The following is a 27,840-nucleotide window of genomic DNA, read 5'->3' as shown; positions in this document are numbered from 1 at the left end:
GCCTCATTGTTTACGTTTAAAAATGTAACCTTTATTTAAAGAGGCAAGTCAGTTAAAAACAAATTCTTATCTAAAATGACGGGGAAGAGTGAGCCTTGTTCAGGGGCAGAACGACTGTTTACCCACTGTTCCCCGGAAGGCCGTCTTGGTAAATAAGAATTTGTTTTTAACTGACTTACCTCGTTAAATGAAGGTTGCATTTTTTTTAAACGTTCTTATTTACAATGACGGCCTAGGAACAGTGGGTTAATTGCCTTGTTCAGGGGCAGAAGGACATATTTTTACCTTGTCAGCTGGAGATTAGATTCAGCAACCGTTCAGTTACTGGCCCAACGCTCGAACCACTAGGCTACCTGCTGGTTACTGGCCCAACGCTCGAACCACTAGGCTACCTGCTGGTTACTGGCCCAACGCTCGAACCACTAGGCTACCTGCTGGTTACTGGCCCAATGCTCGAACCACTAGGCTACCTGCTGGTTACTGGCCCAACACTCTAACCACTAGGCTACCTGCTGGTTACTGGCCCAACACTCTAACCACTAGGCTACCTGCTGGTTACTGGCCCAACGCTCGAACCACTAGGCTACCTGCTGGTTACTGGCCCAATGCTCGAACCACTAGGCTACCTGCTGGTTACTGGCCCAATGCTCGAACCACTAGGCTACCTGCTGGTTACTGGCCCAACGCTCTAACCACTAGGTTACCTGCTGGTTACTGGCCCAATGCTCTAACCACTAGACTACCTGCTGGTTACTGGCCCAACGCTCTAACCACTAGGCTACCTGTTGGTTACTGGCCCAACGCTCTATCCACTAGGCTACCTGCTGGTTACTGGCCCAACACTCAAACCACTAGGCTACCTGCTGGTTACTGGCCCAATGCTCTAACCACTAGGCTACCTGCTGGTTACTGACCCAACGCTCTAACCACTAGGCTACCTGCTGGTTACTGGCCCAACGCTCTAAAATGATGGGGACCTGCTGGTTACTGGCCCAACACTAACCACTAGGCTACCTGCTGGTTACTGGCCCAACGCTCTAACCACTAGGCTACTTGCTGGTTACTGGCCCAACGCTCTAACCACTAGGCTACCTGCTGGTTACTGGCCCAATGCTCTAACCACTAGGCTACCTGCTGGTTACTGGCCCAACGCTCTAACCACTAGGCTACCTGCTGGTTACTGGCCCAACGCTCTAACCACTAGGCTACCTGCTGGTTACTGGCCCAATGCTCTAACCACTAGGCTACCTGCTGGTTACTGGCCCAAAGCTCTAACCACTAGGCTACCTGCTGGTTACTGGCCCAACGCTCTAACCACTAGGCTACCTGCTGGTTACTGGCCCAACGCTCTAACCACTAGGTTACCTGCTGGTTACTGGCCCAATGCTCTAACCACTAGGCTGCCTGCTGGTTACTGGCCCAACACTCTAACCACTAGGCTACCTGCTGGTTACTGGCCCAATGCTCTAACCACTAGGTTACCTGCCGCCGGTCGGTGTACCTTCCAGTAACATTAGTTAGGCAATAATGGATTGGATGTTAAGATGTTTAATCTGTTCATTAGCGGGAAATAGCCTCTTATCACATAAACAGAAGTTCTGACCTCTGATCGATTACACTATTTCAGCCTGACAACAAGAACTGTAAAATGATATATCAAATGAATGTCCTGTGTCTTCAAAAGGTCATGTACAGTCACATCTAATAAAAACAAAACACTAAAAACGTCCAGAACTGTTTTGTAATTGTTCTTCAATATTAGCTACCAGAATAGAGGAACCTGTCTAAGTCTTGAATCAACCCACAGCCACAATGTGGAAGCCAGACAGCTACATCATGAACACGTTTGTGTTGTAAATTGCACCCTATTTCATATCAGTGGTGTAAAGTACTTTAATAAAAATACTTTAAAGTACTACTGAAGTAGTTTTTTGGGGTATCTGTACTTTACTATTTATATTTTTGACAACTTTTACACCACTACATTCCTAAAGAAAATGATGTACTTTCTATTCCATACCTTGTCACCCAAAAGTACTCGTTGTGTTTGAAATGCTCAGCAGAACAGGAAAATGGTCCAATTCCCACACAATATCAAGAGAACATCCCTGGTCATCCCTACTGCCTCTGACCACCGAGGTAAAGCTAGTTTCAGATTGGATATTCGCTTGTAGTTTTCCTTACGTTCACCAACAGCAGTTAGGGACCGTCAATATAGTGACAAACAAATTTTTCAAATTTCAATAACTCTTTCACCATTATTCCTAAAACTTTAAAAACTGGATCTAGCTAACCCAATGGCATAGACACACATTGCGCTCACTTGTTTTTGTCGATTTACATCTCGCATAATTTAAAATTATTTATTAAAATTTTTGAATTTCAATAGCTCTTTCGTCATATGATCTACTGACTTCAAACATGGTTCAGAATGTCCACACAGTGGGCCTACACATTGTACATCCTTTAGTTTGTCCATTTTCCTCTCACATGTTTCTACATTAAGTTTTCAAACTTTCCATTTTCAATAGCTCCTTGGTCATGTAACCTACTGTCTTCAAACACGGTTCAGAATGTCCACTACCTACCCTTATATAGTCAGTGGACTATAGTTATTCCATTGTACTGGATCTAATACATATGAGCATTTTACCTACATTTACCTACATTCATAATTGTAATAATTTATTTCACATACTGTGGTAAAACTCTCTTGGCTGCTGACTCAGAGCAGAGCAGACTGAAAGGGGAAGGGGAAGCTCTTGACTTGAACCACAGGGGTTCCAAAAGGCACAGACACACCCCTTGACTTTCAATTGGCACCCTTGACCTGTACATATTCTCTCCTGATTGGTCTCCGTGGTGCTTAGCCAATGGGAACTCCGTTGCCGGCCCCGTCATAACGTTTTTACACAGTCTGGCAGTCTGACTAAAGTGCCAGATGTATGAGGAGAGACTAGAGGTCGACCGATGAATTGGCATGGCCTATCAACTCCCGAGGTTAGGCTGGCAATACTGAAGTGCCTATAGGAAGATCCAATAGTCAAAGGTACTGTATATGAAACACAAATGGTACTGAGAGACATAGTTGACGTGTTATAATTCCTATAATAACTACAACCTAAAACTTAACTGGGAATATTGAAGAACTGGGAGTATTGAACCACCAGCTTTCATATGTTCTCATGTTCTGAGCAAGGAACTTAAACGTTAGCTTTTTTACATGGCACACATTGCACTTTTACATTCTTCTCCAACACCGTGTGTTTGCATTATTTAAACCAAATTGAACATGTTTCATTATTTATTTGAGACTAAATAGATTTTATTGATGTATTATATTAAGTTAAAATAAAACGGTTCATTGTTCATTCAGTATTGTTGTACTTGTCATTATTACAAATATATATATAAAATTCAGCCGATTAATCGGTATCGTTTTTTTTGGTCCCCCAATTATCGGTATCGGTGTTGAAAAATCATAATCGGTTGACCTCTAGGAGACACATCCTCCTTTGTATTTATGGGAACAAACATTTCCTGACACTTTGGATTCTATTCTTGGGCAGTTAGAAGACTTTTTCCTTTAAGGTTGATATTAACGATGAAAGGAGATATTATCTGTCTCTCTTCTATTGTGTACCGCTGTTAAATACTGTGGCAAAATAAAAAACAGGGAAAATAAGTACTTAGAACTACCAATTATTATGGATAAATACTAAAGAAAGGGGTTAAACACAACACTGGGCTGAACCCCTAATTGTCAAACTAATATTCATGTACAACAATATAGAAGATACTTGACTAGAGGTTATGCAATATGGGTGTATATCCACTGTATGCTTCTTAGGTGTGTAATTGACATGACCAAGGAGCTTTTGAAATTTAAAACTATGAAAAATGGACGTTCCACTGCATGATTTTACAGTACACAAACAAGAGTGTGCAATATATAAGGCTAGTCCGTGGACATTCTGAAGTTTGTTTGAGTCCAGTAGGTCACATGACCAAGGAGCTATTGAAGTTTTAAATTCTGAAAAATTAATGTAAAATCGAGTGAGATGAAAATGGACAATCTAAAGTGTGTGCAATGTGTATGGCCCACTGACTCTACATTCTGAACCTTGTTTGAAGTCAGTAGGTCACATGACCAAGGAGCTATTGACATTTTTAAGTTTGAGAAATTCATGTAAAAATGTGTGAGATGAAAGTGAACAATCTAAAGGGTGTGGAATATAGAAGGGTAGTCAGTGGACATTCTGAACCTTGTTTTGGGCAAGTAGGTCACATGACCAAGGAGCTATTGAAATTCAAATGTAAAAAAAGTTTGTACTTTGTTTACGCTCCCTAGCTAATTCAACTAGGAATACAAAATGCTGCTCACATTTCCACATGTTTATTAGATTTGGAAAGTGAATTAATGTCCAAATCGTGAAAATAAGACCTGTGCAATGTTGTGCACAATTTTTTCCAACATCATGACACTTATTTGGAGTCTGTGGCTCAGGTGGTTTGAAAGCTATTGAGGTTTGAAAGTGCGAATATCTGTTGAATATCCAACTTAAACTGTCTTTACCTCGGTCCTCTGATCTGACTCACTAAACACAAGTGCTTTGTTTCTAAATTACGTCTGTGTGTTGGAGTGTGTTCCTGGCTATCTGTAAATGATGTCTGAGTGTTGGAGTGTTCCCCTGGCTATCTGTAAATGATGTCTGAGTGTTGGAGTGTGTTTCTGGCTATCTGTAAATGATGTCTGAGTGTTGGAGTGTTCCCCTGGCTATCTGTAAATGATGTCTGAGTGTTGGAGTGTGTTCCTGCCTATCTGTAAATGATGTCTGAGTGTTGGAGTGTGTTCCTGGCTATCTGTAAATGATGTCTGAGTGTTGGAGTGTTCCCCTGGCTATCTGTAAATGATGTCTGAGTGTTGGAGTGTGTTCCTGGCTATCTGTAAATGATGTCTGAGTGTTGGAGTGTTCCCCTGGCTATCTGTAAATGATGTCTGAGTGTTGGAGTGTTCCCCTGGCTATCTGTAAATGATGTCTGAGTGTTGGAGTGTGTTCCTGCCTATCCGTAATGTAAAAAATAAACAAGAAAATGGTGCCGTCTGGTTTGTTTAATGTAAGCAATTCTACTTTTACTTTTGACAAGTACATTTGAGCAATTACATATACTTTTGATACTTAAGTATATTTAAATGCAAATACGTTTAGACTTTTACTCAAATTGAATTTTACTGGGTGACTTTCACTTTTACTTGAGTCATTTTCTATTAAGGTATCTTTATTATTACTCAAGTATGACAACTGGGTACTTTTCCCACCACTGTGCACTCCTTTTGAGTCCAACAAGGCTTCAACTCTATAGGGCCCTGGTCAAAAATAGTGCACTACATAGGGAATAGGTTACCATTTGGGATGCATGCCAAGAAAAGAAGAAGAAAAAAGTGTTTGAAAAAGCATGACTGGATATTTGGACAGTGGGGTGGTTAAAAACACTGTATCCATTTACCAGAACATCGAGCATTGCATCACCACGGATGACTATTGCCCCATCCAAAGACTGGAATGATGAACACTGGTTTACTGTAAATCATGCAATAGGCAACTTATAAGGTAAACAACAACAAAAAAGTGAGCATGAATATAACCACAGTAGAGCGACGGGATTGGCTGTCCGGCCTCCAGAAAGGACGTGTGTCTGACAGGGACAGACTCACGAGGACAACATCTTGCTATTGGTAAAAGATACTGTCAACATTGTTACATTAGGGCCGACCTGTAACGATCTTTCATATTTCATATCTTAGATCAAAGGAGAAGTTGCACTTTAAATTATTAGGCTCAAATGTCATTAAAAAGGTATAAGAATAAGGGCAAATATATGTATATATGCAAATATAATAGGTATATATGCAAATACAATATGTGTGTATATTCAAATATAATATGTATATATGCAAATGTTATACGTATATACGCAAATATAATGTCGCCTGACACTATTAAGTAGCGTTTTTGTTTCAGAGATTATGGCAAATATGAAATACTGATAATTTCGTCCACTGGAAATGAGCACTAAGTATGTTGTTTCCCTTTCGATACAATCAATTGCAAACTTGTCTGGAATAAAATAAAGATTTTTATTAAGAATTATTTGCATAAAACATTTAGGAAAATACCACAGAAACATCATCAGCTTACAAAATGTTGTTCATGAAAAATAATAACTTTTTAAGACAAAAACCCATCAACATTTATACACCATGCATACAGTATTTATAAACCATACATACAGTATTTGGGTAAATTATGACATGAAAAGTAAATGATGCATTTGATGTGGAACCACGGTCAGCATCCCAAAGTGCACCTTATCCCCTATGCCGTGCACTAGTTTTGATCAGAGCCCTAATATAGTGCACTAGGGAATAGGGTGTCATTTGGGATGTTCCATAGTGTTGATCACATCACAATGCCCTGAGAACTCTGGGATAGATAGCACACGTGATTATTAATATGACATAGCCATTACCAGGGAATACCACAGTGCTACCTACCACTGGTCCTGTCGAAATACTTTAGAAATGCATCCTTCCTTCCTACCTCACCTGAAGTCATCACGGATCTCAATTGGTTGGATTGGTGGAAGTAATAAGGTGGTCACCTTGCTTTCAGATATACTATCACTTGTAGCTCAGCGAGTGACAGGATGAGTCAAGGAAACAAGGACGCATCTCTGAAGTATTCCAACAGTGACTGACTGGACTCCCAGAATCTTCCTCTGAGGGAATCTGAGTACCTCGCCACTCTTCAGAGCTATAGCATTTGTAGAGATTGAACATGCTAAACTCTCAACTGGCTTTTATTGTAGATGTACAGGACATAGAACACTTTACCTAAAGTGGACTTGTCATAATACCTCTATGATGCTGTTATAACAGCTGACGTAACAGGTCATGACAGTTTTTTTATGCTCAACCTTTATAAATGTTTTTAGATTTTTTTTTGTATTTTTACCTCTTTTTCTCCCCAATTGGTAGTTACAGTCTTGTGCCATCGCTGCAACTCCCGTACGGACTCGGGAGAGGCGAAGGTCGAGAGCCGTGCGTCCTCCTAAACACGACCCAGCCAAGCCGCACTGCTTCTTGACACAATGTCCGCTTAACCCAGAAGACAGCCACACCAATGTGTTGGAGAAAACACAGTGTCACCTGCTGACCGTGTCGGCGTGCATAGCGCCCGGCCCGCCACAGGAGTTGCTAGAGCGCGATGGGACAAGAACATCCCAGCCAACCAAACCCTCCTCTAATCCAAACGACACTGGGCCAATTGTGCGCCACCACATGGGTCACCCGGGTCGCGGCCGGCTGCGACAGAGCCTGGACTCAAACCAGGATCTCTAGTGGCACAGCTAGAACAGTGTCTTCGACCACCGGGCCACTCTGGAGGCTCTACGACCAACATTACACTGCAACATAACACTGTCACGGAACATGGAACAGCAGACTGTTGAATCGGAACATTAGAACTACAAGGTTCTATCTGATAAAAGATCCTCCTGAGATAGTTGGCTTTAATGTTCCGAACCCTCATTGGTCTGAATGGTGTGAACCATTTTAACCATGTGCTCTTTTTAACTGAACAACATGATTTGGCGTAATGACATTCTTGCTTCTGTATGCGTTAGTAAGGCCCTTATAACAGCCCACTTCAAGTAAAGTGTCAACAAAAACATACGATTACGTGTTTATCTTAACCTTTATCCCCCTTTTCCTCAAAAGCATATTCATCACGTTAAAACCACAAAGCATATTCATCACGTTAAAACCGCAAAGCATCGATTACTTCTGTTGGCAGAGAACTCAACCCATCTGACTCGGAGTCTGATTGAGTGATATAAAAAAATAAGTACATTCATATCATATTCATATAGCCAGTTGAGTTACCTTTGCCCTGAACATATCTCTATGTCTGTGCACAAGTTCTGACCACATTCTTGCACAGACAAGATGACTAAGCATTTGCTCACTGAGACTGCCAGAAGCATTTTCCACAGGCTGAGAATGTGCCAAGTCACTGCGGTGGAGTGTAAAAGGCCCAGGCAGCCAAGGAGTCATAATGGGCACCTTCTTGCCCCATTCCTTTGGCTGGGGTAAAGGGGTTCTGTAAGTTCTTGAGGGCCTGGATGTTGTTGGAGTTGCTATTGGTGCTTTCATGCCTTGCTGTCTCCATGGTGATGCCGTTGCTGTTACTCATAGGCCGGGGATGGAGGTTGGCGTACGACTGCTGCTGCTGGCCGTCCGAGGCGGAGAAGGAACAAGAGGCGGTCATCTGGCCCTCCTGTCCCCCAGTTAGGGGCTCCTGCTTCAGTTGGAAGGTGGCCTGAGGGCCCCTGCCTCCCACCAGGCCCTGGATGATCTCATCACTCTCCACGCTATCCAGGAGGAAGCCCAACCCCAGGGACCCCACTTCGCCACCGTTGCTCCAGGGTGCCTGGAGGCCCAGGGTCTGGGTCTGACTCCCCTGGATCTGCCCTTCCTGGCTCCCCATGCCCTGGGTAAAGGATGGCCCTTTCCTCTGGTGGAGCTGCTGCTGTCTATGCTGTTGGTGGTGGAAGTGCTGCCGCTGGTGAGGGTGCTGGGGGTGAGGCTGCTGGTGGTGGAGCTGGAGATCAGGCCCACCGGGCAGGGCATGGCTGGCCGAAGGACCCTGGAGATTGGGCTCCAGACCCAGACATTGCAGGTCCCCCATGGTGAGTTGGGGCAGGATGTTACCACCACCACCACCGCTACCACTACTGCTGCTCTCCCCTTCATGAAGGTACCCAGAGGTAGCACAGTGGTTCACCTGCTGTTGCTGCATACCGTTACCCTGGTTACTACCGGTGCTCGAGGGGTTAATTCTGATGGTCTCCAGGGACAAAGTCGGGTTGGGTTGGGGCCACATCTGGTTGATGGATGTCATCATTGTGCGCTGCTGAGGGCTATGCTGTTGGTAATGTTGGTTGCCGTGGTTGTACATGGTAGGAGGGGTTTGACGCATCATAGCGGGAGAGGGCTGTTTCATGTACATGTTGTTTATGTCTGGCAAAGAGGAGGTTTGGAGATTAGTGTTGTTGTGTATATAGAAATACATCTCTACAACAAGGCTTAAATACAGCCTGGTCTCAGAGCAAAACAATACATCTCTACAACAAGGCTTAAATACAGCCTGGTCTCAGAGCAAAAACATCAAATATTTTCCTAAAATCCAAGGCACTCTATTTAGTGTGATATGTATAACGTGAACGTGGAGCTAGCGACTCAAATGTTGTGAGTTCGAATCTCATCACGGACAAGTTTAGCGTTTTAGCTAATTAGCAATTTTGCAACTACTTACTACTTTTTAGCTACTTTGCAACGACTTAACATGTTAGCTAATCCTTCCGCTAACCCTAACCTTTACCATTTAACCTAACCCTAACCTTAACGTAATATATCATACCAAACTAGTCAAACATAATGTCATAATAAACTAGTTGAACGTAATATATTTTATTTTATTTAACCTTTATTTAACTAGGCAAGTCAGTTAAAACCTGTTAAGAGATCGGGCTACTTTTTTCAACATTCTGTTAAAAATCGCGCAACATTTCAACGTCCTGCTACTCATGCCAGGAATATAGTATATGCATATAATTAGCATGTGTGGATAGAAAACACTCTGAAGTTTCTAAAACTGGTTAAATGATGTCTGTGACTATAACAGAACGTGTTTCGTGGTCAAAATCCCAAGGAAACCTGATCACAAAATCGACGAAGAAAAAAATCAATCCGCCAGTCTCTGTATTGTCTAATGCAAGGTATAATAGATAGCGACCGGCTTACAGTTCCTACAGCTTCCACACGATGTCGCCAGTGTTGTGAATTCTATTCAGGTAAATCCTTGGTCATATGAGTAATAGGCACATCCTGTCTTCGGGTACACAACAGAAAGTTATGGAAGAGGGAAAGTGGACGTCGTTTTCCAAACTTGCTGCTATTGAATACAGATCGCTCCGTGATCAATTTGATCGTTTATTAACGTTTACTAATACCTAAAGTTGGATTACAGAAGTAGTTTGAAGTGTTTTGTCAAAGTTTATAGGCAACTTTTTTAATTTAAAAAAATAACGTTGCGTTTAGAAACTGTGTTTTTCCTGGATCACAGTCTTCATAAATGGACATTTTGGGTATACAAGGACCAATTTAATCGAAAAAAAGACCCAATTGTGATGTTTATGGGACATATAGGAGTGCCAACAAAGAAGCTCGTCAAAGGTAATGAATGTTTTATATTTTATTTCTGCGTTTTGTGTAGCGCCGGCTATGCTAATTCTTTTGTTTACGTCCCCTTCAGGTATTTCGGGGTGTTGCATGGTATCAGATAATAGCTTCTCATCTGACTTGTTGGCTAGATTCACAACGAGTGTAGCTTCAATTGAGTACCCTGCATGTGTGTTTTAATGAACGTTTGAGTTTTAACAAGTGCTATTAGCATTTGGCGTAGCGCATTTGCATTTATTGTTGGCAAGGTGGGACGCTAGTGTGTCGGGTTGCCCAGAGAGGTTAAGAACAAATTCTTATTTTCAATGACGGCCTAGGAACAGTGGGTTAACTGCCTGTTCAGGGGCAGAACGACAGAATTGTACCTTGTCAGCTCGGGGGTTTGAACTTGCAACCTTCCGGTTACTAGTCCAACTCTCTAACCACTAGGCTACCCTGCCACACTAAACTAGTCGAACCTCATACTTAAAAAAATATATATATTATTTAACCTTTATTTAACGAGGCAAGTCAGTTAAAACCTCTTGATGCTATGGGGGCGCTATTTCATTTTTGGATAAAAAGACGTGCCCGTTTTAAGCACAATATTTTGTCACAAAAAGATGCTCGACTATGCATATAATTGATAGCTTTGGAAAGAAAACACTCTGACGTTTCCAGAACTGCAAAGATATTCTCTGTGGGTGCCCTAGAACGGGTGCTACAGGCAAAACCAAGATGAAACGGCATCCAGGAAACCAGCAGGAATTTTGAGGCTCCGTTTTCCATTGTCTCCTTATATGGCTGTGAATGCGAGACGAATGAGCCTGCCCTTTCTGTCGTTTCCCCAAGGTGTCTGCAGCATTGTGACGTATTTGTAGGCATATCATTGGAAGATTGACCATAAGAGACTACATTTTCCAGGTGTCCGCCCGGTGTCCTCCGTCGAAATTGGTGCGTCTTTTTCAGCTGCATATTTTGAAAATCTGAGATGACAGTGTTGTTAAAAAAAGGCTAAGCTTGAGAGCAGGTGCATTATTTTCATTTTATTTGCGATTTTCAGAAATCGTTAACGTTGCGTTATGCTAATGAGCCTGAGGCTTTATTCACAATCCCGGATCCGGGGTGGGGAGTATCAAGACGTTAAGAACAAGTTCTTATTTATAATGATGGCCTACCCCGGCCAAACCCTCCCCTAACCCAGATGATGCTGTGCCAATTGTGAGCCACACTATGGGACTCCCGATCACGGGCCGGTTGTGATACAGTCCGGGATCGAACCAGGGTCTGTAGTGATGCCTCTAGCACAGCGATGCAGTGCCTTAGACCACTGCACCACCCGGGAGCCAAAAAAACACTACAGTAGTCGAATGTAATACATCATATTAAACGATGTAATTCGTATTATATTGTACGACCGCTATTACATTGGTATGCCAATGTAATGTAACCTAATGTAAAGTAACATATCATGCTAAATAGAGTGGCATGGATTTCGTAAAATATAATATGTTTTGCTCTGAGACCAGGTTGTTAAGTAAAGTTCCATCAATATCACGACTTTCGTGCGTTTATTTCAGTGGGAGATTTTATGTGTGTGTGTGTGTGAGTGTGTGTGTGCATTCCACAGACAGACACAGAGAAATAGAGGTAGCAGGTGGTTTAAGATAAGATGATCAGTGTCTGGGTCTAGGTCGGGGTTGGTTACGTGGTGTGTGTGTGTGTGTGTGTGTGTGTGTGTGTGTGTGTGTGTGTGTGTGTGTGTTCTCTTACCTTTTCTCATGGACTGGGCCATGGGACTGTGTGGTACTGCCTTCGGCCTGTTCATGGGATTCATTCCACCTAAAGGTAGGAACCCGGGTAAGGTTTTCATCAGTTGCTCTCTTCTCCTCTTCTTCTCCTGGCAACCATAGGGATCTGTAGCCAACACACAGATACTATGTTAAAGTGTCAGCCAGCGGAAACCAACATTCACATGGTATGTTCCTGATTAATAGAGCAGTCAATATGAATGAGTAAACTATGATTACAACAGGGAGAGAATGAATATAAAAAATGAGATGGCTTCCTCACCCTTGTCGTCGGGTAGATATCTGAACTCCATGGGCTCGCTGACTTCCTGGTCGGTGGGACGGCGTAACTGCATGTGCACAGTGACCGGGCCGGTGATGGACGTGTCGTAGTAAGGCGGGCTCTTAAAGACGATGGCCACCTGGCGGTGAACGTCAGCCTGGGAGAAGGAGCCCTTAGCCTCCCAGCCAGGAGTGAAGAAACGCACCTCAATGTCATCTGGACAGGAGCAGGGAATGGGAGGGATGGAGGGATGAGGAAATGAAGGAGTGAGTGAATAGGAGAGGAGAGACAAGGAGTATGACTAAGGAAGTGTATGTATGTATGTGTGTGTGTGTGTGTGTGTGTGTGTGTGTGTGTGTGCGTGTGTATGGATGGATGGATGGATGGATGGAAAGAGACACATATAGCATCACAACCGGCCCGTGATCAGGAGTCCCATAGCAGTACATTGTGATCCATGGAAGGGAAGGTGAGAATACATATTTTCAATGTCTTTACAATCTGTGGACATACTGTACCTTTCTGGACTTTATCACACAGCAGAAAGATCTCGTCTCCTCCCTTCACACAGCCACTGTTCCTGTTGACCCGACAGATACGCAGCTCAGCCGTGTTCGGAGCCCCTTGGTGACAAAGGTTACAGGAGAGGAGATGGCAAAGGTTACACGGTGTGTGTGTCTGTGTGTGTCTGTGTGTGTGTGTGTCTGTGTGTGTGTGTGTGTGTGTCTGTGTGTGTGTGTGTGTGTGTGTGTGTGTGTGTGTGTGTGTGTGTGTCTGTGTCTGTGTGTGTGTGTGTGTGTGTGTGTGTGTGTGTGTGAGCAAGCATGCCATGTATGTATATTGTGAGTGAAATCTCTTTAACCCTACACTCTTGTCAGGTATAAAGAATAACTTTCACCAGTTTCAGTCAGGCAGTTTAACACCAGAGCACTAGGGACAGACGACACGGGCATCAAATTATCTTGGAGTGCTCTCTAACGAGATAGAGAATCACATGCATGCTTTCATATGAGGAAGTGAACCACGGCAACAGTGCTGCTTAAAACATTCATGTTAATGTTGAGTTTGTGGTCTGCTTGCTTCCTCTTTCTCTATAAACAGAATAGACAGAGAATGTAGCCAGGTCGTCATAAGATAGCATTAGCGTAGTAGTCACTCTTGGGTCTACTCACTGTTGTCTTAGATGAGGTTGGTGCTAGCTAGCTTTAGCCCGGCTAGGGTTAGTCCTAGCTAGTGCTAGCCTGGCTACAGCGCTCACTGGTAATGTATATACAGGTCTGTAAGCAAGCTAGGGTTAGCCTAGCTACTGGATACTCACTGTTGCTGTAGATGGGGGTGGTGCTAGCGAGCATTAGCCTGGCTAGCGTTGGTGCTAGCATTAGCCTGGCTATTTTATGGTTATCGTATATGAAGTTATTTAAGCTAGCTAGCATTAGCATAGCTATACTCATTGTTGTCGTAGATGAGGTTTGTGCCAGGGTTAGCCTGGCTATTCAATGTCAAGGCTAGCTAGTGATAGCCTAGCTATACTCACTGTTGTCGTAGATGAGGTTTGTGCTAGGGTAGGCCTGACTATTGAACGTCAAGGCTAGCTAGTGATAGCCTAGCTATACTCACTGTTGTCGTAGATGAGGTTTGTGCTAGTGTAAGCCTGACTATTGAACGTCAAGGCTAGCTAGTGATAGCCTAGATCGACTCACTGTTGTCGTAGATGAGGTTTGTGCTAGGGTAAGCCTGACTATTGAACGTCAAGGCTAGCTAGTTATAGCCTAGATCGACTCACTGTTGTCATAGATGAGGTTTGTGCTAGGGTAAGCCTGACCATTGAACGTCAAGGCTAGCTAGTTATAGCCTAGATCTACTCACTGTTGTCGTAGATGAGGTTTGTGCTAGGGTAAGCCTGACTATTGAACGTCAAGGCTAGCTAGTGATAGCCTAGCTATACTCACTGTTGTCGTAGATGGGGTTTGTGACAATGGGGTTGAGCGCGCGGTTGTAGTGTCCGCTGTCGTCCTGTAGGAAGACCTGCAGACAGAGTCGCACCACGTTCAGGTCGTACTCCTCGGTCTGTAACAGCTGCTCCCGTGGCACTGCGGGGACATCAATCAGTCAGTCAGCCAATCAAACGTCAAGGAAATATACGCACGCACGCACGAGCACACACACACGCGCACACACACACACACACACACACACACACACACACACACACACACACACACACACACACACACACACACACACACACACACACACACACACACACACACACACACACACACACACACACACACACACACACACACAACCTTATTCAGTGGTTGAATACGTGAGTAGTAAACGGGCTACTCGTTTCAACGTAGTTGAAACACTATTGTCCACAATAGGAAAGAGAAACACCATCTCCTTTCAAAAAAGTTAAAATACGATAGACAGAGAAGGAAAAGGAGACTGGGTTGCACAGGGATCTAAGAGAGAGCGGTAGGGCATGAAAGAGAGAGAGAGGGAAAGAGAGAGAGAGAGAGAGAGAGAGAGAGAGAGAGTGTGCGGCCCTAAACAGAGAGTACACAGTGGCAGAATAGCTGACCACTGTGACTGACCCAAACTTAAGGAAAGCTTTGACTATGTACAGACTCAGTGAGCATAGCCTTGCTATTGAGAAAGGCCGCCGTAGGCAGACATGGCTCTCAAGAGAAGACAGGCTATGTGCTCACTGCCCACAAAATGAGGTGGAAACTGAGATGCACTTCCTAACCTCCTGCCAAATGTATAACCATATTAGAGAGACATATTTCACTCAGATTACACAGATCCACAAAGAATTTGAAAACCCAATTTTGATAAACTCCCATATCTACGGGGTGAAATTCCACAGTGTGTCATCACAGCAGCAAGATTTGTGACCTGTTGCCACGAGAAAAGGGCAACCAGTGAAGAACAAAGGGAGAGAGAGGGAGGGAGGGAGAGAGAGAGAGAGGGGAGTGTGAAAGAAAGAGAGAGAGAGAGAGTGAGGGAGGGAGAGAGAGAGAGAGAGAGAGAGGGAGGGAGTGAGTGAGAGAGTGAGAGATGTGCAGTAGTGCGTGAGAGAGTGTCTTACAAGACGTCTACCCTTAACACCTTCTCTATGGCCCGTAGTAGCAGAGTGTTTGGGCTCTGACATGGGGCACGTGGGAGGTTCCCCCAGCCTCACATGCAGGTAGTGCTTAGTTAGGGTGGTTAGAAACGTCACAGATACAACCCACAGACTCTTAGACCTACTCATCCACACACAGAGATATAGGTCCCCCCCCCCCCCCACACACATATACACATGCATTAACGGTTTTGACAGCCCAAAAGTGTCACACCCCCACACACACGTACGGTGACCATGTTTCATATCAGCCCACGCTTTCTCTCTTTCTGCCTCTCTCTTTCTCTTTCTGTCTCTCTAGCTCTCTCTCTGCCCCCCCTCTCTCTCTCTTGGGTTGTATTTACAATGGTGTTTGTTCTTCACTTGGTTGTCCTTTTCTTGTGGCAACAGGTCACTCATCTTGCTGCTGTGATGGCACACTGTGGAAATTCACCCAGTAGATATGGGAGTTTATCAAAATTGGGTTTTCAAATTCTTTGTGGATCTGTGTAATCTGAGAAAAATATGTGTCTCTAATATGGTTATACACTTGGCAGGAGGTTAGGAAGTGCATCTCAGTTTCCACCTCATTTTGTGGGCAGTGAGCACATAGCCTGTCTTCTCTTGAGAGCCAGGTCTGCCTACGGCGGCCTTTCTCAATAGCAATGCTATGCTCACTGAGTCTGTACATAGTCAAAGCTTTCCTTAAGTTTGGGTCAGTCACAGTGGTCAGGTATTCTGCCGCTGTGTACTCTCTGTTTAGGGCCAAATAGCATTCTAGTTTGCTCAGTTTTTTTGTTAATTCTTTCCAATGTGTCAAGTAATTATCTTTTTGTTTTCTCGTGATTTGGTTGGGTCTAATTGTGTTGCTGTCCTGGGGCTTTGTGGAGTGTGTTTGTGAACAGAGCCCCAGGACCAGCTTGCTTAGGGGACTCTTCTCCAGGTTCATCACTCTATAGGTGATGGCTTTGTTGTGGAAGGTGTGGGAATCGCTTCCTTTTAGGTGGTTGTAGAATTTAACGGCTCTTTTCTGGATTTTGATCATTAGCGGGTATCGGCCTAATTCTGCTCTGCATGCATTATTTGGTGTTTTACATTGTACACCGGGGGTATTTTTTGCAGAATTCTGCATGCAGTCTCAATTTGGTGTTTGTCCCATTTTGTGAATTCTTGGTTGGTGAGCGGACCCCAGACCTCACAACCATAAAGGCCAATGGGTTCCATAACTGATATAAGTATTTTTAGCCAGATCCTAATTGGTATGTTGAATTTTATTTTCCTTTTGATGGCGTAGAATGCCCTTCTTGCCTTGTCTCTCAGATCATTCACAGCTTTGTTCTCTCTCTCTCTGGGTTCTCTTTCTCTCTCTCTCTGGGTTCTCTTTCTCTCTCTCTGGGTCCTCTCTCTCTCTCTCTGGGTTCTCTCTCTCTCTCTCTCTGGGTCCTCTCTCTCTCTCTGGGTTCTCTTTCACTCTCTGGGTTCTCTTTCACTCTCTGGGTTCTCTTTCTCTCTCTCTGGGTCCTCTCCCTCTCTCTCTCTGGGTTCTCTCCCTCTCTCTCTCTTGGTCCTCTCTCTCTGGGTTCTTTCTAGAGGTTATCCCTCCTACAGCATCACCATTGTGACGCCTAGTGATGTCACCGCAGGTGGAAATATCAGTGTGTGTATAAGTGTGTATGTCTGTGTGTAGGTGTGTTTAACACAGACTTGAGAAACGAGACTGTCAGGGGCAACCAATGACGACTTCTGACTCGAAAGAGAGAGAGAAGGAGGAAGAGGGGAGTGAGGGAGGGGCTAAGAGAGGGAGGGGCTAAGAGAGGGGGAGAGAGGAGAATTGACGTAGACAGCAGCCCTGGTAAAACCACAATGACCAGACAGAGCAAGGGGAAGGAGGTAGGGTCCACTACTGTATGCATTAAACTGTGTATGTTGACTTGGAGTCCAACAGGCAAGCTGAGAGGGTGGCAGACATCAGCACCTCTAATAGAAGTGGAAATAGATGTTCTCACACTTGTGTGTGTGTGTGTGTGTGTGCTGGCCAAACACCGACAGGCAGTCAGGCAGACAGACAGACAGGCAGACAGACAGACATGCAGGCAGACAGGCTGACAGACGGACAGGCGGACAGACAGACAGACACACAGACAGACACACAGACACACAGACAGACACACAGACAGACACAAAGACACACAGACAGACACACAGACACACAGACAGACACACAGACAGACATCTAGAGAGGTCTGGGTTTGGAGCTGGGTTGATTAGCTGGTACTGTAGGTAGGTACTGTGAGAATGAGGAAGGGTGAGAGAGGGGGAGGCAGAGTGGCAGGTGTGTGTGTGTGTGTGTGTGTGTGTGTGTGTGTGTGTGTGTGTGTGTGTGTGTGTGTGTGTGTGTGTGTGTGTGTGTGTGTGTGTGTGTGTGTGTGTGTGTGTGTGTGTGTGTGTGTGTGTGTGTGTGAAAGAGAGAGACAGCTACAGATCAAGAGAGGTTAAGCAGGTGGAGGGTTGAGAATGTAAAAGGCTGAGAGGACTGAGACGGGGAAGCTGAATCTTGTCACCCGTATGAATAATCTCTTTGGCTGTCTAGAAACCCCCTTCAAATCCATTGATTAACCCTCGTCCCAACCTGTCTAGAAACCCCCTTCAAATCCATTGATTAACCCTCGTCCCAACCTGTCTAGAAACCCCCTTCAAATCCATTGATTAACCCTCGTCCCAACCTGTCTAGAAACCCCCTTCAAATCCATTGATTAACCCTCGTCCCAACCTGTCTAGAAACCACCTTCAAATCCATTGATTAACCCTCGTCCCAACCTGTCTAGAAACCACCTTCAAATCCATTGATTAACCCTCGTCCCAACCTGTCTAGAAACCACCTTCAAATCCATTGATTAACCCTCGTCCCAACCTGTCTAGAAACCACCTTCAAATCCATTGATTAACCCTCGTCCCAACCTGTCTAGAAACCCCTTCAAATCCATTGATTAACCCTCGTCCCAACCTGTCTAGAAACCACCTTCAAATCCATTGATTAACCCTCGTCCCAACCTGTCTAGAAACCACCTTCAAATCCATTGATTAACCCTCGTCCCAACCTGTCTAGAAACCACCTTCAAATCCATTGATTAACCCTCGTCCCAACCTGTCTAGAAACCCCTTCAAATCCATTGATTAACCCTCGTCCCAACCTGTCTAGAAACCACCTTCAAATCCATTGATTAACCCTCGTCCCAACCTGTCTAGAAACCCCTTCAAATCCATTGATTAACCCTCGTCCCAACCTGTCTAGAAACCACCTTCAAATCCATTGATTAACCCTCGTCCCAACCTGTCTAGAAACCCCCTTCAAATCCATTGATTAACCCTCGTCCCAACCTGTCTAGAAACCACCTTCAAATCCATTGATTAACCCTCGTCCCAACCTGTCTAGAAACCCCCTTCAAATCCATTGATTAACCCTCGTCCCAACCTGTCTAGAAACCACCTTCAAATCCATTGATTAACCCTCGTCCCAACCTGTCTAGAAACCCCTTCAAATCCATTGATTAACCCTCGTCCCAACCTGTCTAGAAACCCCCTTCAAATCCATTGATTAACCCTCGTCCCAACCTGTCTAGAAACCCCTTCAAATCCATTGATTAACCCTCGTCCCAACCTGTCTAGAAACCACCTTCAAATCCATTGATTAACCCTCGTCCCAACCTGTCTAGAAACCCCTTCAAATCCATTGATTAACCCTCGTCCCAACCTGTCTAGAAACCACCTTCAAATCCATTGATTAACCCTCGTCCCAACCTGTCTAGAAACCCCTTCAAATCCATTGATTAACCCTCATCCCAACCTGTCTAGAAACCCCTTCAAATCCATTGATTAACCCTCGTCCCAACCTGTCTAGAAACCCCCTTCAAATCCATTGATTAACCCTCGTCCCAACCTGTCTAGAAACCCCCTTCAAATCCATTGATTAACCCTCGTCCCAACCTGTCTAGAAACCCCCTTCAAATCCATTGATTAACCCTCGTCCCAACCTGTCTAGAAACCCCTTCAAATCCATTGATTAACCCTCGTCCCAACCTGTCTAGAAACCCCTTCAAATCCATTGATTAACCCTCGTCCCAACCTGTCAAGAAACCCCTTCAAATCCATTGATTAACCCTCGTCCCAACCTGTCTAGAAACCCCTTCAAATCCATTGATTAACCCTCGTCCCAACCTGTCTAGAAACCCCCTTCAAATCCATTGATTAACCCTCGTCCCAACCTGTCTAGAAACCCCTTCAAATCCATTGATTAACCCTCGTCCCAACCTGTCTAGAAACCCCTTCAAATCCATTGATTAACCCTCGTCCCAACCTGTCTAGAAACCACCTTCAAATCCATTGATTAACCCTCGTCCCAACCTGTCTAGAAACCCCTTCAAATCCATTGATTAACCCTCGTCCCAACCTGTCTAGAAACCACCTTCAAATCCATTGATTAACCCTCGTCCCAACCTGTCTAGAAACCACCTTCAAATCCATTGATTAACCCTCGTCCCAACCTGTCTAGAAACCACCTTCAAATCCATTGATTAACCCTCGTCCCAACCTGTCTAGAAACCCCCTTCAAATCCATTGATTAACCCTCGTCCCAACCTGTCTAGAAACCACCTTCAAATCCATTGATTAACCCTCGTCCCAACCTGTCTAGAAACCCCCTTCAAATCCATTGATTAACCCTCGTCCCAACCTGTCTAGAAACCACCTTCAAATCCATTGATTAACCCTATGTCGAATATTGGCCTGTTGGAAACTACAACTCCCTACTACATGGCACAGTTCAGGCTGGATCTGATTTATCTTTAAGGGAAACTACAACTCCCTACTACATGGCACAGTTCAGGCTGGATCTAATTTATCTTTAAGGGAAACTACAACTCCCTACAACATCACACAGTTCGGGAAACTGCGCATTGAGCTCACAGGAACAAAAAATGAACAAAATGGAATTCCATTTTTTTTAATGATGTCAGCCATTTTCCCACCTAGTGGTCTGTATACATAAACGGAAGGGGAGTTGTGTGTGTGTGTGTATGTGTGTATGTGTGTGTGCGTCTGTCTGTATCTCTCCCTATACAGGAAGCAGCTGTGTTTCACTGCAGAAGTGAAATGTTCTTCTCTTGCCTTGCCATTCGACCATTGTCGCGACAACTCACCACCGACCGTCACCACGGAAACAACGACCTGGACTGGAAACTCTAGTTATTCTACATTGCAGGTGGCAAAATCATTCCACGGAGGGCTGAGTGTCTGTGGGTTTTCTCTCCTCCCTTATCAGTCGAGGGGAGTCGAGCCGTAAAGAGTAGCGGACATGATGAGGTAAAACAGTCGAGGGGAGTTGAGAGGAAGTGGTGTAACAGAATCGGTACAAAGTTTAGTAACAGAACTGCTGTGTGTTATTCACATCGATGAATAATGACTCCTACTTCCTTTTAAAAACACAAAAGTTCTGTATGGCCAAACAGTGACCAGATTTCCTCATTTGCTATTGACAAATCAGAGCGAGCCTGTGTTGCCAGTTAAGGCCCTATATCAGGGCACTCCAACCCTGTTCCGGAAGAGATACTGTCCAGTAGGTTATAACTCCAACCCTGTTCCGGGAGAGATACTGTCCAGTAGGTTATAACTCCAACCCTGTTCCGGGAGAGATACTGTCCAGTAGGTTATAACTCCAACCCTGTTCCTGGAGAGATACTGTCCAGTAGGTTATAACTCCAACCCTGTTCCGGGAGAGATACTGTCCAGTAGGTTATAACTCCAACCCTGTTCCGGGAGAGATACTGTCCAGTAGGTTTTCTGTCCAACCCTAATCTAGAGAACCTGGAGGCTCCAGGAACAGGGCTGGACAGAAAACCTACAGGATGGTATCTATATACCATTACAATGGCTTGTATGGTAGTACTGTCCAATCATTACAATGGCTTGTATGGTAGTACTGTCCAATCATTACAATGGCTTGTATGGTAGTACTGTCCAATCATTACAATGGCTTGTATGGTAGTACTGTCCAATCATTACAATGGCTTGTATGGTAGTACTGTCCAATCATTACAATGGCTTGTATGGTAGTACTGTCCAATCATTACAATGGCTTGTATGGCAGTACTGTCCAATCATTATAATGGCTTGTATGGCAGTACTGTCCAATCATTACAATGGCTTGTATGGCAGTACTGTCCAATCATTACAATGGCTTGTATGGTAGTACTGTCCAATCATTACAATGGCTTGTAGGGCAGTACTGTCCAATCATTACAATGGCTTGTATGGCAGTACTGTCCAATCATTACAATGGCTTGTATGGTAGTACTGTCCAATCATTACAATGGCTTGTATGGTAGTACTGTCCAATCATTACAATGGCTTGTAGGGTAGTACTGTCCAATCATTACAATGGCTTGTAGGGTAGTACTGTCCAATCATTACAATGGCTTGTATGGTAGTACTGTCCAATCATTACAATGGCTTGTATGGCAGTACTGTCCAATCATTACAATGGCTTGTAGGGTAGTACTGTCCAATCATTACAATGGCTTGTATGGTAGTACTGTCCAATCATTACAATGGCTTGTATGGTAGTACTGTCCAATCATTACAATGGCTTGTATGGCAGTACTGTCCAATCATTACAATGGCTTGTACGGCAGTACTGTACAATCATTACAATGGCTTGTACGGTAGTACTTCATGTTTTCAATGTTATCAGAGGCTGCACACCTTCAGCACACACACACACACACACACACACACACACACACACACACACACACACACACACACACACACACACACACACACACACACACACACACCCCTCTCTCACGTGTCATCCAGCACTACAACTGTGTGTTATGAAAATGGGGAAGCAGGTTCGCTCTTGTCTTGTAATGGAGACAACAACGACACTTTGCTGCAGAGACCCAGGGATAGAAGTTCTAGGAGGAAATTGACATATCTATCTCTGTCTAGTTGTGGTTAGGACAGCAGAAGCCCATGTATATATATCTACTTCTCACTCTAAATGAATATGTCAGAAAGTAAATGTGAAAGAGGGGGGGGAGAGAGAGAGAGAGGAAGAGAGGGGAGAGGGAGGAAGAGAGGCGGGGAGAGAGAGGAAGAGAGGCGGGAGAGAGAGAGAGGAAGAGAGGGGGAGAGAGAGGAAGAGAGGGGGGAGAGAGAGGAAGAGGGGGGAGAGAGAGAAAGAGAGGGGGAGAGTGAGGAAGAGAGGGGGAGAGAGAGGGGGGGGGGGGGGAGAAAAGCCTGAGAGACTGTAGCTGAGAGAGAAACCCACCATTGAATGGGTTGATCCCTCTGGTCATCCTCTGCACGATGGAGTCCTTTACCTCTCTCCTCCTCACACACTGGATACCCAGATTCTGGAAGCTGTGGATACGAAGCATAGGGAAGTCAGAAACTCAGGGTCCTAGGGCACAAAATGGTCTCCATGTATAACCCAAGCGGTGACACAGATACATAGACAAAGTGATATTATCTGGGGAATTCCCTCAGCACTGTGGTTTTGCAAAGTGAGGGGCCATCCATTAGGACTAGTGTGTGTGTGTGTGTGTGTGTGTGTGTGTGTCTGTGTGTGTGTGTGTCTGTGTGTGTGTGTGTGTGTGTGTGTGTGTGTGTGTGTGTGTGTGTGTGTGTGTGTGTGTGTGTGTGTGTGTGTGTGTGTGTGTGTGTGTGTGTGTGTGTGTGATCACATCATCACATGCAAAACAACTGGAGGAACTCCCACAACATGACTCTGCCCTTGACAAGAGGGTGGTGATGCAAATGACAGTGAAAAGGGTGATGATGATGATGATGATGATAGCGATAGTGATGGTGACTAAAAGTGGAAAATAATGATGATGGTGGTGACTGTGTTTATTATAATGATGGTGATGATAATGGTACCAGTGTGTGTGAGATAAACTAAAGTGGATGATGACGATGGGGTAAAGTGATGAAGGGTAACTCACGCGAAGACCTTGCGCTCTGGGCCAAACTCAGCTTCGTAGAATCCCTCCTTGCAGTCCTTGCCCACCAAGTCATGTGGGTGGGGCCTAAAGGGCTCGTTCTTGGTTACCAGGGAAACACGCACTTTGCCCTTCCCACAGTAGTTCAGAATCTGATGGGGAAAGAGAGGAGGGGTAAACATTTAAAGAAGGAAGTGAATACAGGGCGTTCAGGTCGTTATTGTAAAAGAGATTACTTACCGGGTTAAATAAAGGATAAATACACTAATAAAAGAGGAACATAGAGAAGAGAAGAGAGAGAAGAGAGAGGAGAAGAGAGGGGAGAAGAGAGGAGAAGAGAAGAGGAGAAGTGGAGAGAGGAGAAGAGAGAGAGAGAGGAGAAGAGAAGTGGAGAGAGGAGAAGAGAAGAGAAAGAAGAGAGAGGAGAAGAGAAGAGATGAGAAGATAGAAGAGGAGAAGAGAGGAGAATATAAGAGAAGAGAAGTGGAGAGGAGAAGAGAGAGAGAGAAGAGAGAGGAGAAGAGATGAGAAGATAGAAGAGAAGAGAAGTGGAGAGGAGAAGAGAGAAGATAAGAGGAGATAAGATAACAGAAGAGAAGAGAGGGGAGAGGAGAAGAGAGAAGATAAGAAGAGATAAGATAACAGAAGAGAAGAGAGGGGAGAGGAGAACAGAGGAGAAGAGATGAGAGGAAAAGATATGAGAAGAGAAGAGAAGAGAAGAGAGAAGAAGAGAGGATATGAGAGGAGAAGAGGAGAAGAGAGGAATCAATAACATGGACAACATCAGTGAAAACAGCAGAAAGTTGTTAGTAGACCAGAGAGTCTAGAATACTAGTAATGACATCACTAATCATTAAATCTCTTTATCATTTCATCACAGCTGTCTGTGAGTGGTTTTCACAGGGCTGGAGCAGGAAGGAGTGGCTGTGTGTTCAGATTGGCCGAGAGAGTAGAAACTAATTCAAAACAGAAATAACTGCTCATGGGGTCAGAGAGGACTAGATTTAGCGACAAATGCTGGCTCGAATACTGCAATACACTAGTGACTAGGATATGGTCCTGTATATACTCCTCAGGGTTAGCGTATTATGATACACTAGTGTATATACAGTAGTATTAGTGTTGAGATGGATATACTGTAGTATGTATTAGTGTTGAGATGGATATACTGTAGTATTAGTGTTGAGATGGATATACTGTAGTATTAGTGTTGAGATGGATATACTGTAGTATTAGTGCTGAGGTGGATATACTGTAGTATGTATTAGTGTTGAGATGGATATACTGTAGTATTAGTGCTGAGATGGATATACTGTAGTATTAGTGCTGAGGTGGATATACTGTAGTATTAGTGTTGAGATGGATATACTGTAGTATTAGTGTTGAGATGGATATACTGTAGTATTAGTGTTGAGATGGATATACTGTAGTATTAGTGTTGAGATGGATATACTGTAGTATTAGTGTTGAGATGGATATACTGTAGTATTAGTGCTGAGATGGATATACTGTAGTATTAGTGTTGAGATGGATATACTGTAGTATTAGTGTGGAGATGGATATACTGTAGTATTAGTGTTGAGATGGATATACTGTAGTATTAGTGTTGAGATGGATATACTGTAGTATTAGTGTTGAGATGGATATACTGTAGTATTAGTGTTGAGATGGATATACTGTAGTATTAGTGTTGAGGTGGATATACTGTAGTATTAGTGTTGAGATGGATATACTGTAGTATTAGTGTTGAGATGGATATACTGTAGTATTAGTGTTGAGATGGATATACTGTAGTATTAGTGTTGAGATGGATATACTGTAGTATTAGTGCTGAGGTGGATATACTGTAGTATTAGTGCTGAGGTGGATATACTGTAGTATTAGTGTTGAGATGGATATACTGTAGTATTAGTGTTGAGATGGATATACTGTAGTATTAGTGTTGAGATGGATATACTGTAGTATTAGTGTTGAGATGGATATACTGTAGTATTAGTGTTGAGATGGATATACTGTAGTATTAGTGTTGAGATGGATATACTGTAGTATTAGTGTTGAGATGGATATACTGTAGTATTAGTGTTGAGATGGATATACTGTAGTATTAGTGTTGAGATGGATATACTGTAGTATTAGTGCTGAGCATTTTCTGCTTTTCAGTTTGATATTTTTTTTAAATTACCACGGTTTTCAAGTTCAATTATTTGTTTGATATTAAATAAATTATCAAATAATTATAATAAAATTATTAATGGAAAATCCAAAGCCAAAAATGTTGAATATTCTATTGCCAAAACATAGAACAAATTCCATTGTCTCTGTCAGGTCCAAATAGAAAAATAGTACATTACTATGAAATAATAAAATATTTCAGTTGTGTATATTAGTTTTTATTTGATGTCTTTATCATTTTTGTATTCCTTCAAGTCATCATCTCAGGCAGTAAGTCAGTCAGCCAGGCCATCTAATGTTGTTCTCCCCATACTGTACTGTCATCATCCTGTTTAGCTAGGCTAACCTGCCTAAATATACTGCAGAGCTGTCTGTAGTCATCCTGTTTAGCTAGGCTAACCTGCCTAAATATACTGCAGAGCTGTCTGTAGTCATCCTGTTTAGCTAGGCTAACCTGCCTAAATATACTGCAGAGCTGTCTGTAGTCATCCTGTTTAGCTAGGCTAACCTGCCTAAATATACTGCAGAGCTGTCTGTAGTCATCCTGTTTAGCTAGGCTAACCTGCCTAAATATACTGCAGAGCTGTCTGTAGTCATCCTGTTTAGCTAGGCTAACCTGCCTAAATATACTGCAGAGCTGTCTGTAGTCATCCTGTTTAGCTAGGCTAACCTGCCTAATTATACTGCAGAGCTGTCTGTAGTCATCCTGTTTAGCTAGGCTAACCTGCCTAATTATACTGCAGAGCTGTCTGTAGTCATCCTGTTTAGCTAGGCTAACCTGCCTAATTATACTGCAGAGCTGTCTGTAGTCATCCTGTTTAGCTAGGCTAACCTGCCTAAATATGCTGCAGAGTTGTCTGTAGTCATCCTGTTTAGCTAGGCTAGCCTGCTTTAGTATGCTGCAGAGCTGTCTGTATTCATCCTGTTTAGCTAGGCTAGCCTGCTTTAGTATGCTGCAGAGCTGTCTGTATTCATCCTGTTTAGCTAGGCTAGCCTGCTTTAGTATGCTGCAGAGCTGTCTGTATTCATCCTGTTTAGCTAGGCTAGCCTGCTTTAGTATGCTGCAGAGCTGTCTGTAGTCATCCTGTTTAGCTAGGCTAACCTGCCTAAATATACTGCAGAGCTGTCTGTAGTCTTCCTGTTTAGCTAGGCTAACCTGCCTAAATATACTGCAGAGCTGTCTGTAGTCATCCTGTTTAGCTAGGCTAACCTGCCTAAATATACTGCAGAGCTGTCTGTAGTCTTCCTGTTTAGCTAGGCTAGCCTGCCTAAATATACTGCAGAGCTGTCTGTAGTCATCCTGTTTAGCTAGGCTAACCTGCCTAAATATACTGCAGAGCTGTCTGTAGTCATCCTGTTTAGCTAGGCTAACCTGCCTAAATATACTGCAGAGTTGTCTGTAGTCATCCTGTTTAGCTAGGCTAACCTGCCTAATTATACTGCAGAGCTGTCTGTAGTCATCCTGTTTAGCTAGGCTAACCTGCCTAATTATACTGCAGAGCTGTCTGTAGTCATCCTGTTTAGCTAGGCTAACCTGCCTAATTATACTGCAGAGCTGTCTGTAGTCATCCTGTTTAGCTAGGCTAACCTGCCTAAATATACTGCAGAGCTGTCTGTAGTCATCCTGTTTAGCTAGGCTAACCTGCCTAAATATACTGTAGAGCTGTCTGTAGTCATCCTGTTTAGCTAGGCTAACCTGCCTAAATATACTGCAGAGCTGTCTGTATTCATCCTGTTTAGCTAGGCTAGCCTGCCTAAGTATGCTGCCGAGTTGTCTGACAAAATCCTTTCACTGGCTCTTCAAAGTAGATAAGGCATGCTTTCATGAACTCTCTATCCCTCTCTATTTCATCGTTGTGTTGTGTACATTCCTCTCTCATGCGATGGCGTATGCGGTCTGTGTGTATCTAACCTAATTTACCAGGCATAAAAGTGTATCCATCTGTGTCAGAGCCGGAAAAGAACAGGCGCAATGGATTATGGTCATTGTAGTAATTACGCAGTCCCTGCGCTGAACTAGGTGGAATATTTGCTTTATGAAAACTACAACTCCCTTCAGCCCAGCGTCCCATATAGTTCTTGATTTGATTTCTCTCCAGAGAAACGACGCGTTGGACTAAATGGAATTCAAGTAATTGAACCGATCTCGGTGAATTCGTTTTTTAATAACCGCGCCCCCCCGAATATTCGGTTGATCG

The 27,840-nt window shown here is 43.8% G+C and overlaps 1 protein-coding gene and 1 long non-coding RNA gene across 3 annotated transcripts in view; both read right to left on the bottom strand.

The window, feature by feature from the left end:
* Positions 1-6,125: 6,125 nt before the first annotated feature.
* LOC135537162 (proto-oncogene c-Rel-like) overlaps positions 6,126-27,840 on the bottom strand; it is a 27,148-nt gene continuing 5,433 nt past the window's right edge. Inside the window, exons 4-10 of the mRNA XM_064963372.1 lie at positions 23,474-23,622; positions 22,798-22,889; positions 14,305-14,445; positions 12,874-12,978; positions 12,356-12,571; positions 12,056-12,199; positions 6,126-9,082 (exon numbers count right to left, since the gene is read on the bottom strand). Coding sequence (XP_064819444.1) covers positions 8,073-9,082; positions 12,056-12,199; positions 12,356-12,571; positions 12,874-12,978; positions 14,305-14,445; positions 22,798-22,889; positions 23,474-23,622 — 1,857 coding nt within the window. The 3' untranslated portion in view covers positions 6,126-8,072. The remainder of the gene's footprint in view (positions 9,083-12,055; positions 12,200-12,355; positions 12,572-12,873; positions 12,979-14,304; positions 14,446-22,797; positions 22,890-23,473; positions 23,623-27,840) is intronic.
* Positions 18,724-19,735, bottom strand: LOC135537163 (uncharacterized). Of its 2 annotated transcripts, XR_010455136.1 has the most exons (4): positions 19,683-19,735; positions 19,358-19,498; positions 19,033-19,079; positions 18,724-18,939 (listed from the first exon to the last, which is right to left on the bottom strand). It is a non-coding gene; the product is annotated as an uncharacterized LOC135537163 (long non-coding RNA). The 2 variants fall into 2 exon arrangements; XR_010455135.1 differs by lacking the exon at positions 18,724-18,939 and having other exon boundaries at positions 19,006-19,079.

The sequence above is a fragment of the Oncorhynchus masou genome, unplaced genomic scaffold, assembly GCF_036934945.1.
Source record: "Oncorhynchus masou masou isolate Uvic2021 unplaced genomic scaffold, UVic_Omas_1.1 unplaced_scaffold_714, whole genome shotgun sequence".
NCBI lineage: Eukaryota > Metazoa > Chordata > Actinopteri > Salmoniformes > Salmonidae > Oncorhynchus > Oncorhynchus masou.
Note: the sequence above shows the minus strand (reverse complement) of the source record. Positions and strands in the feature narration are given on the sequence as shown.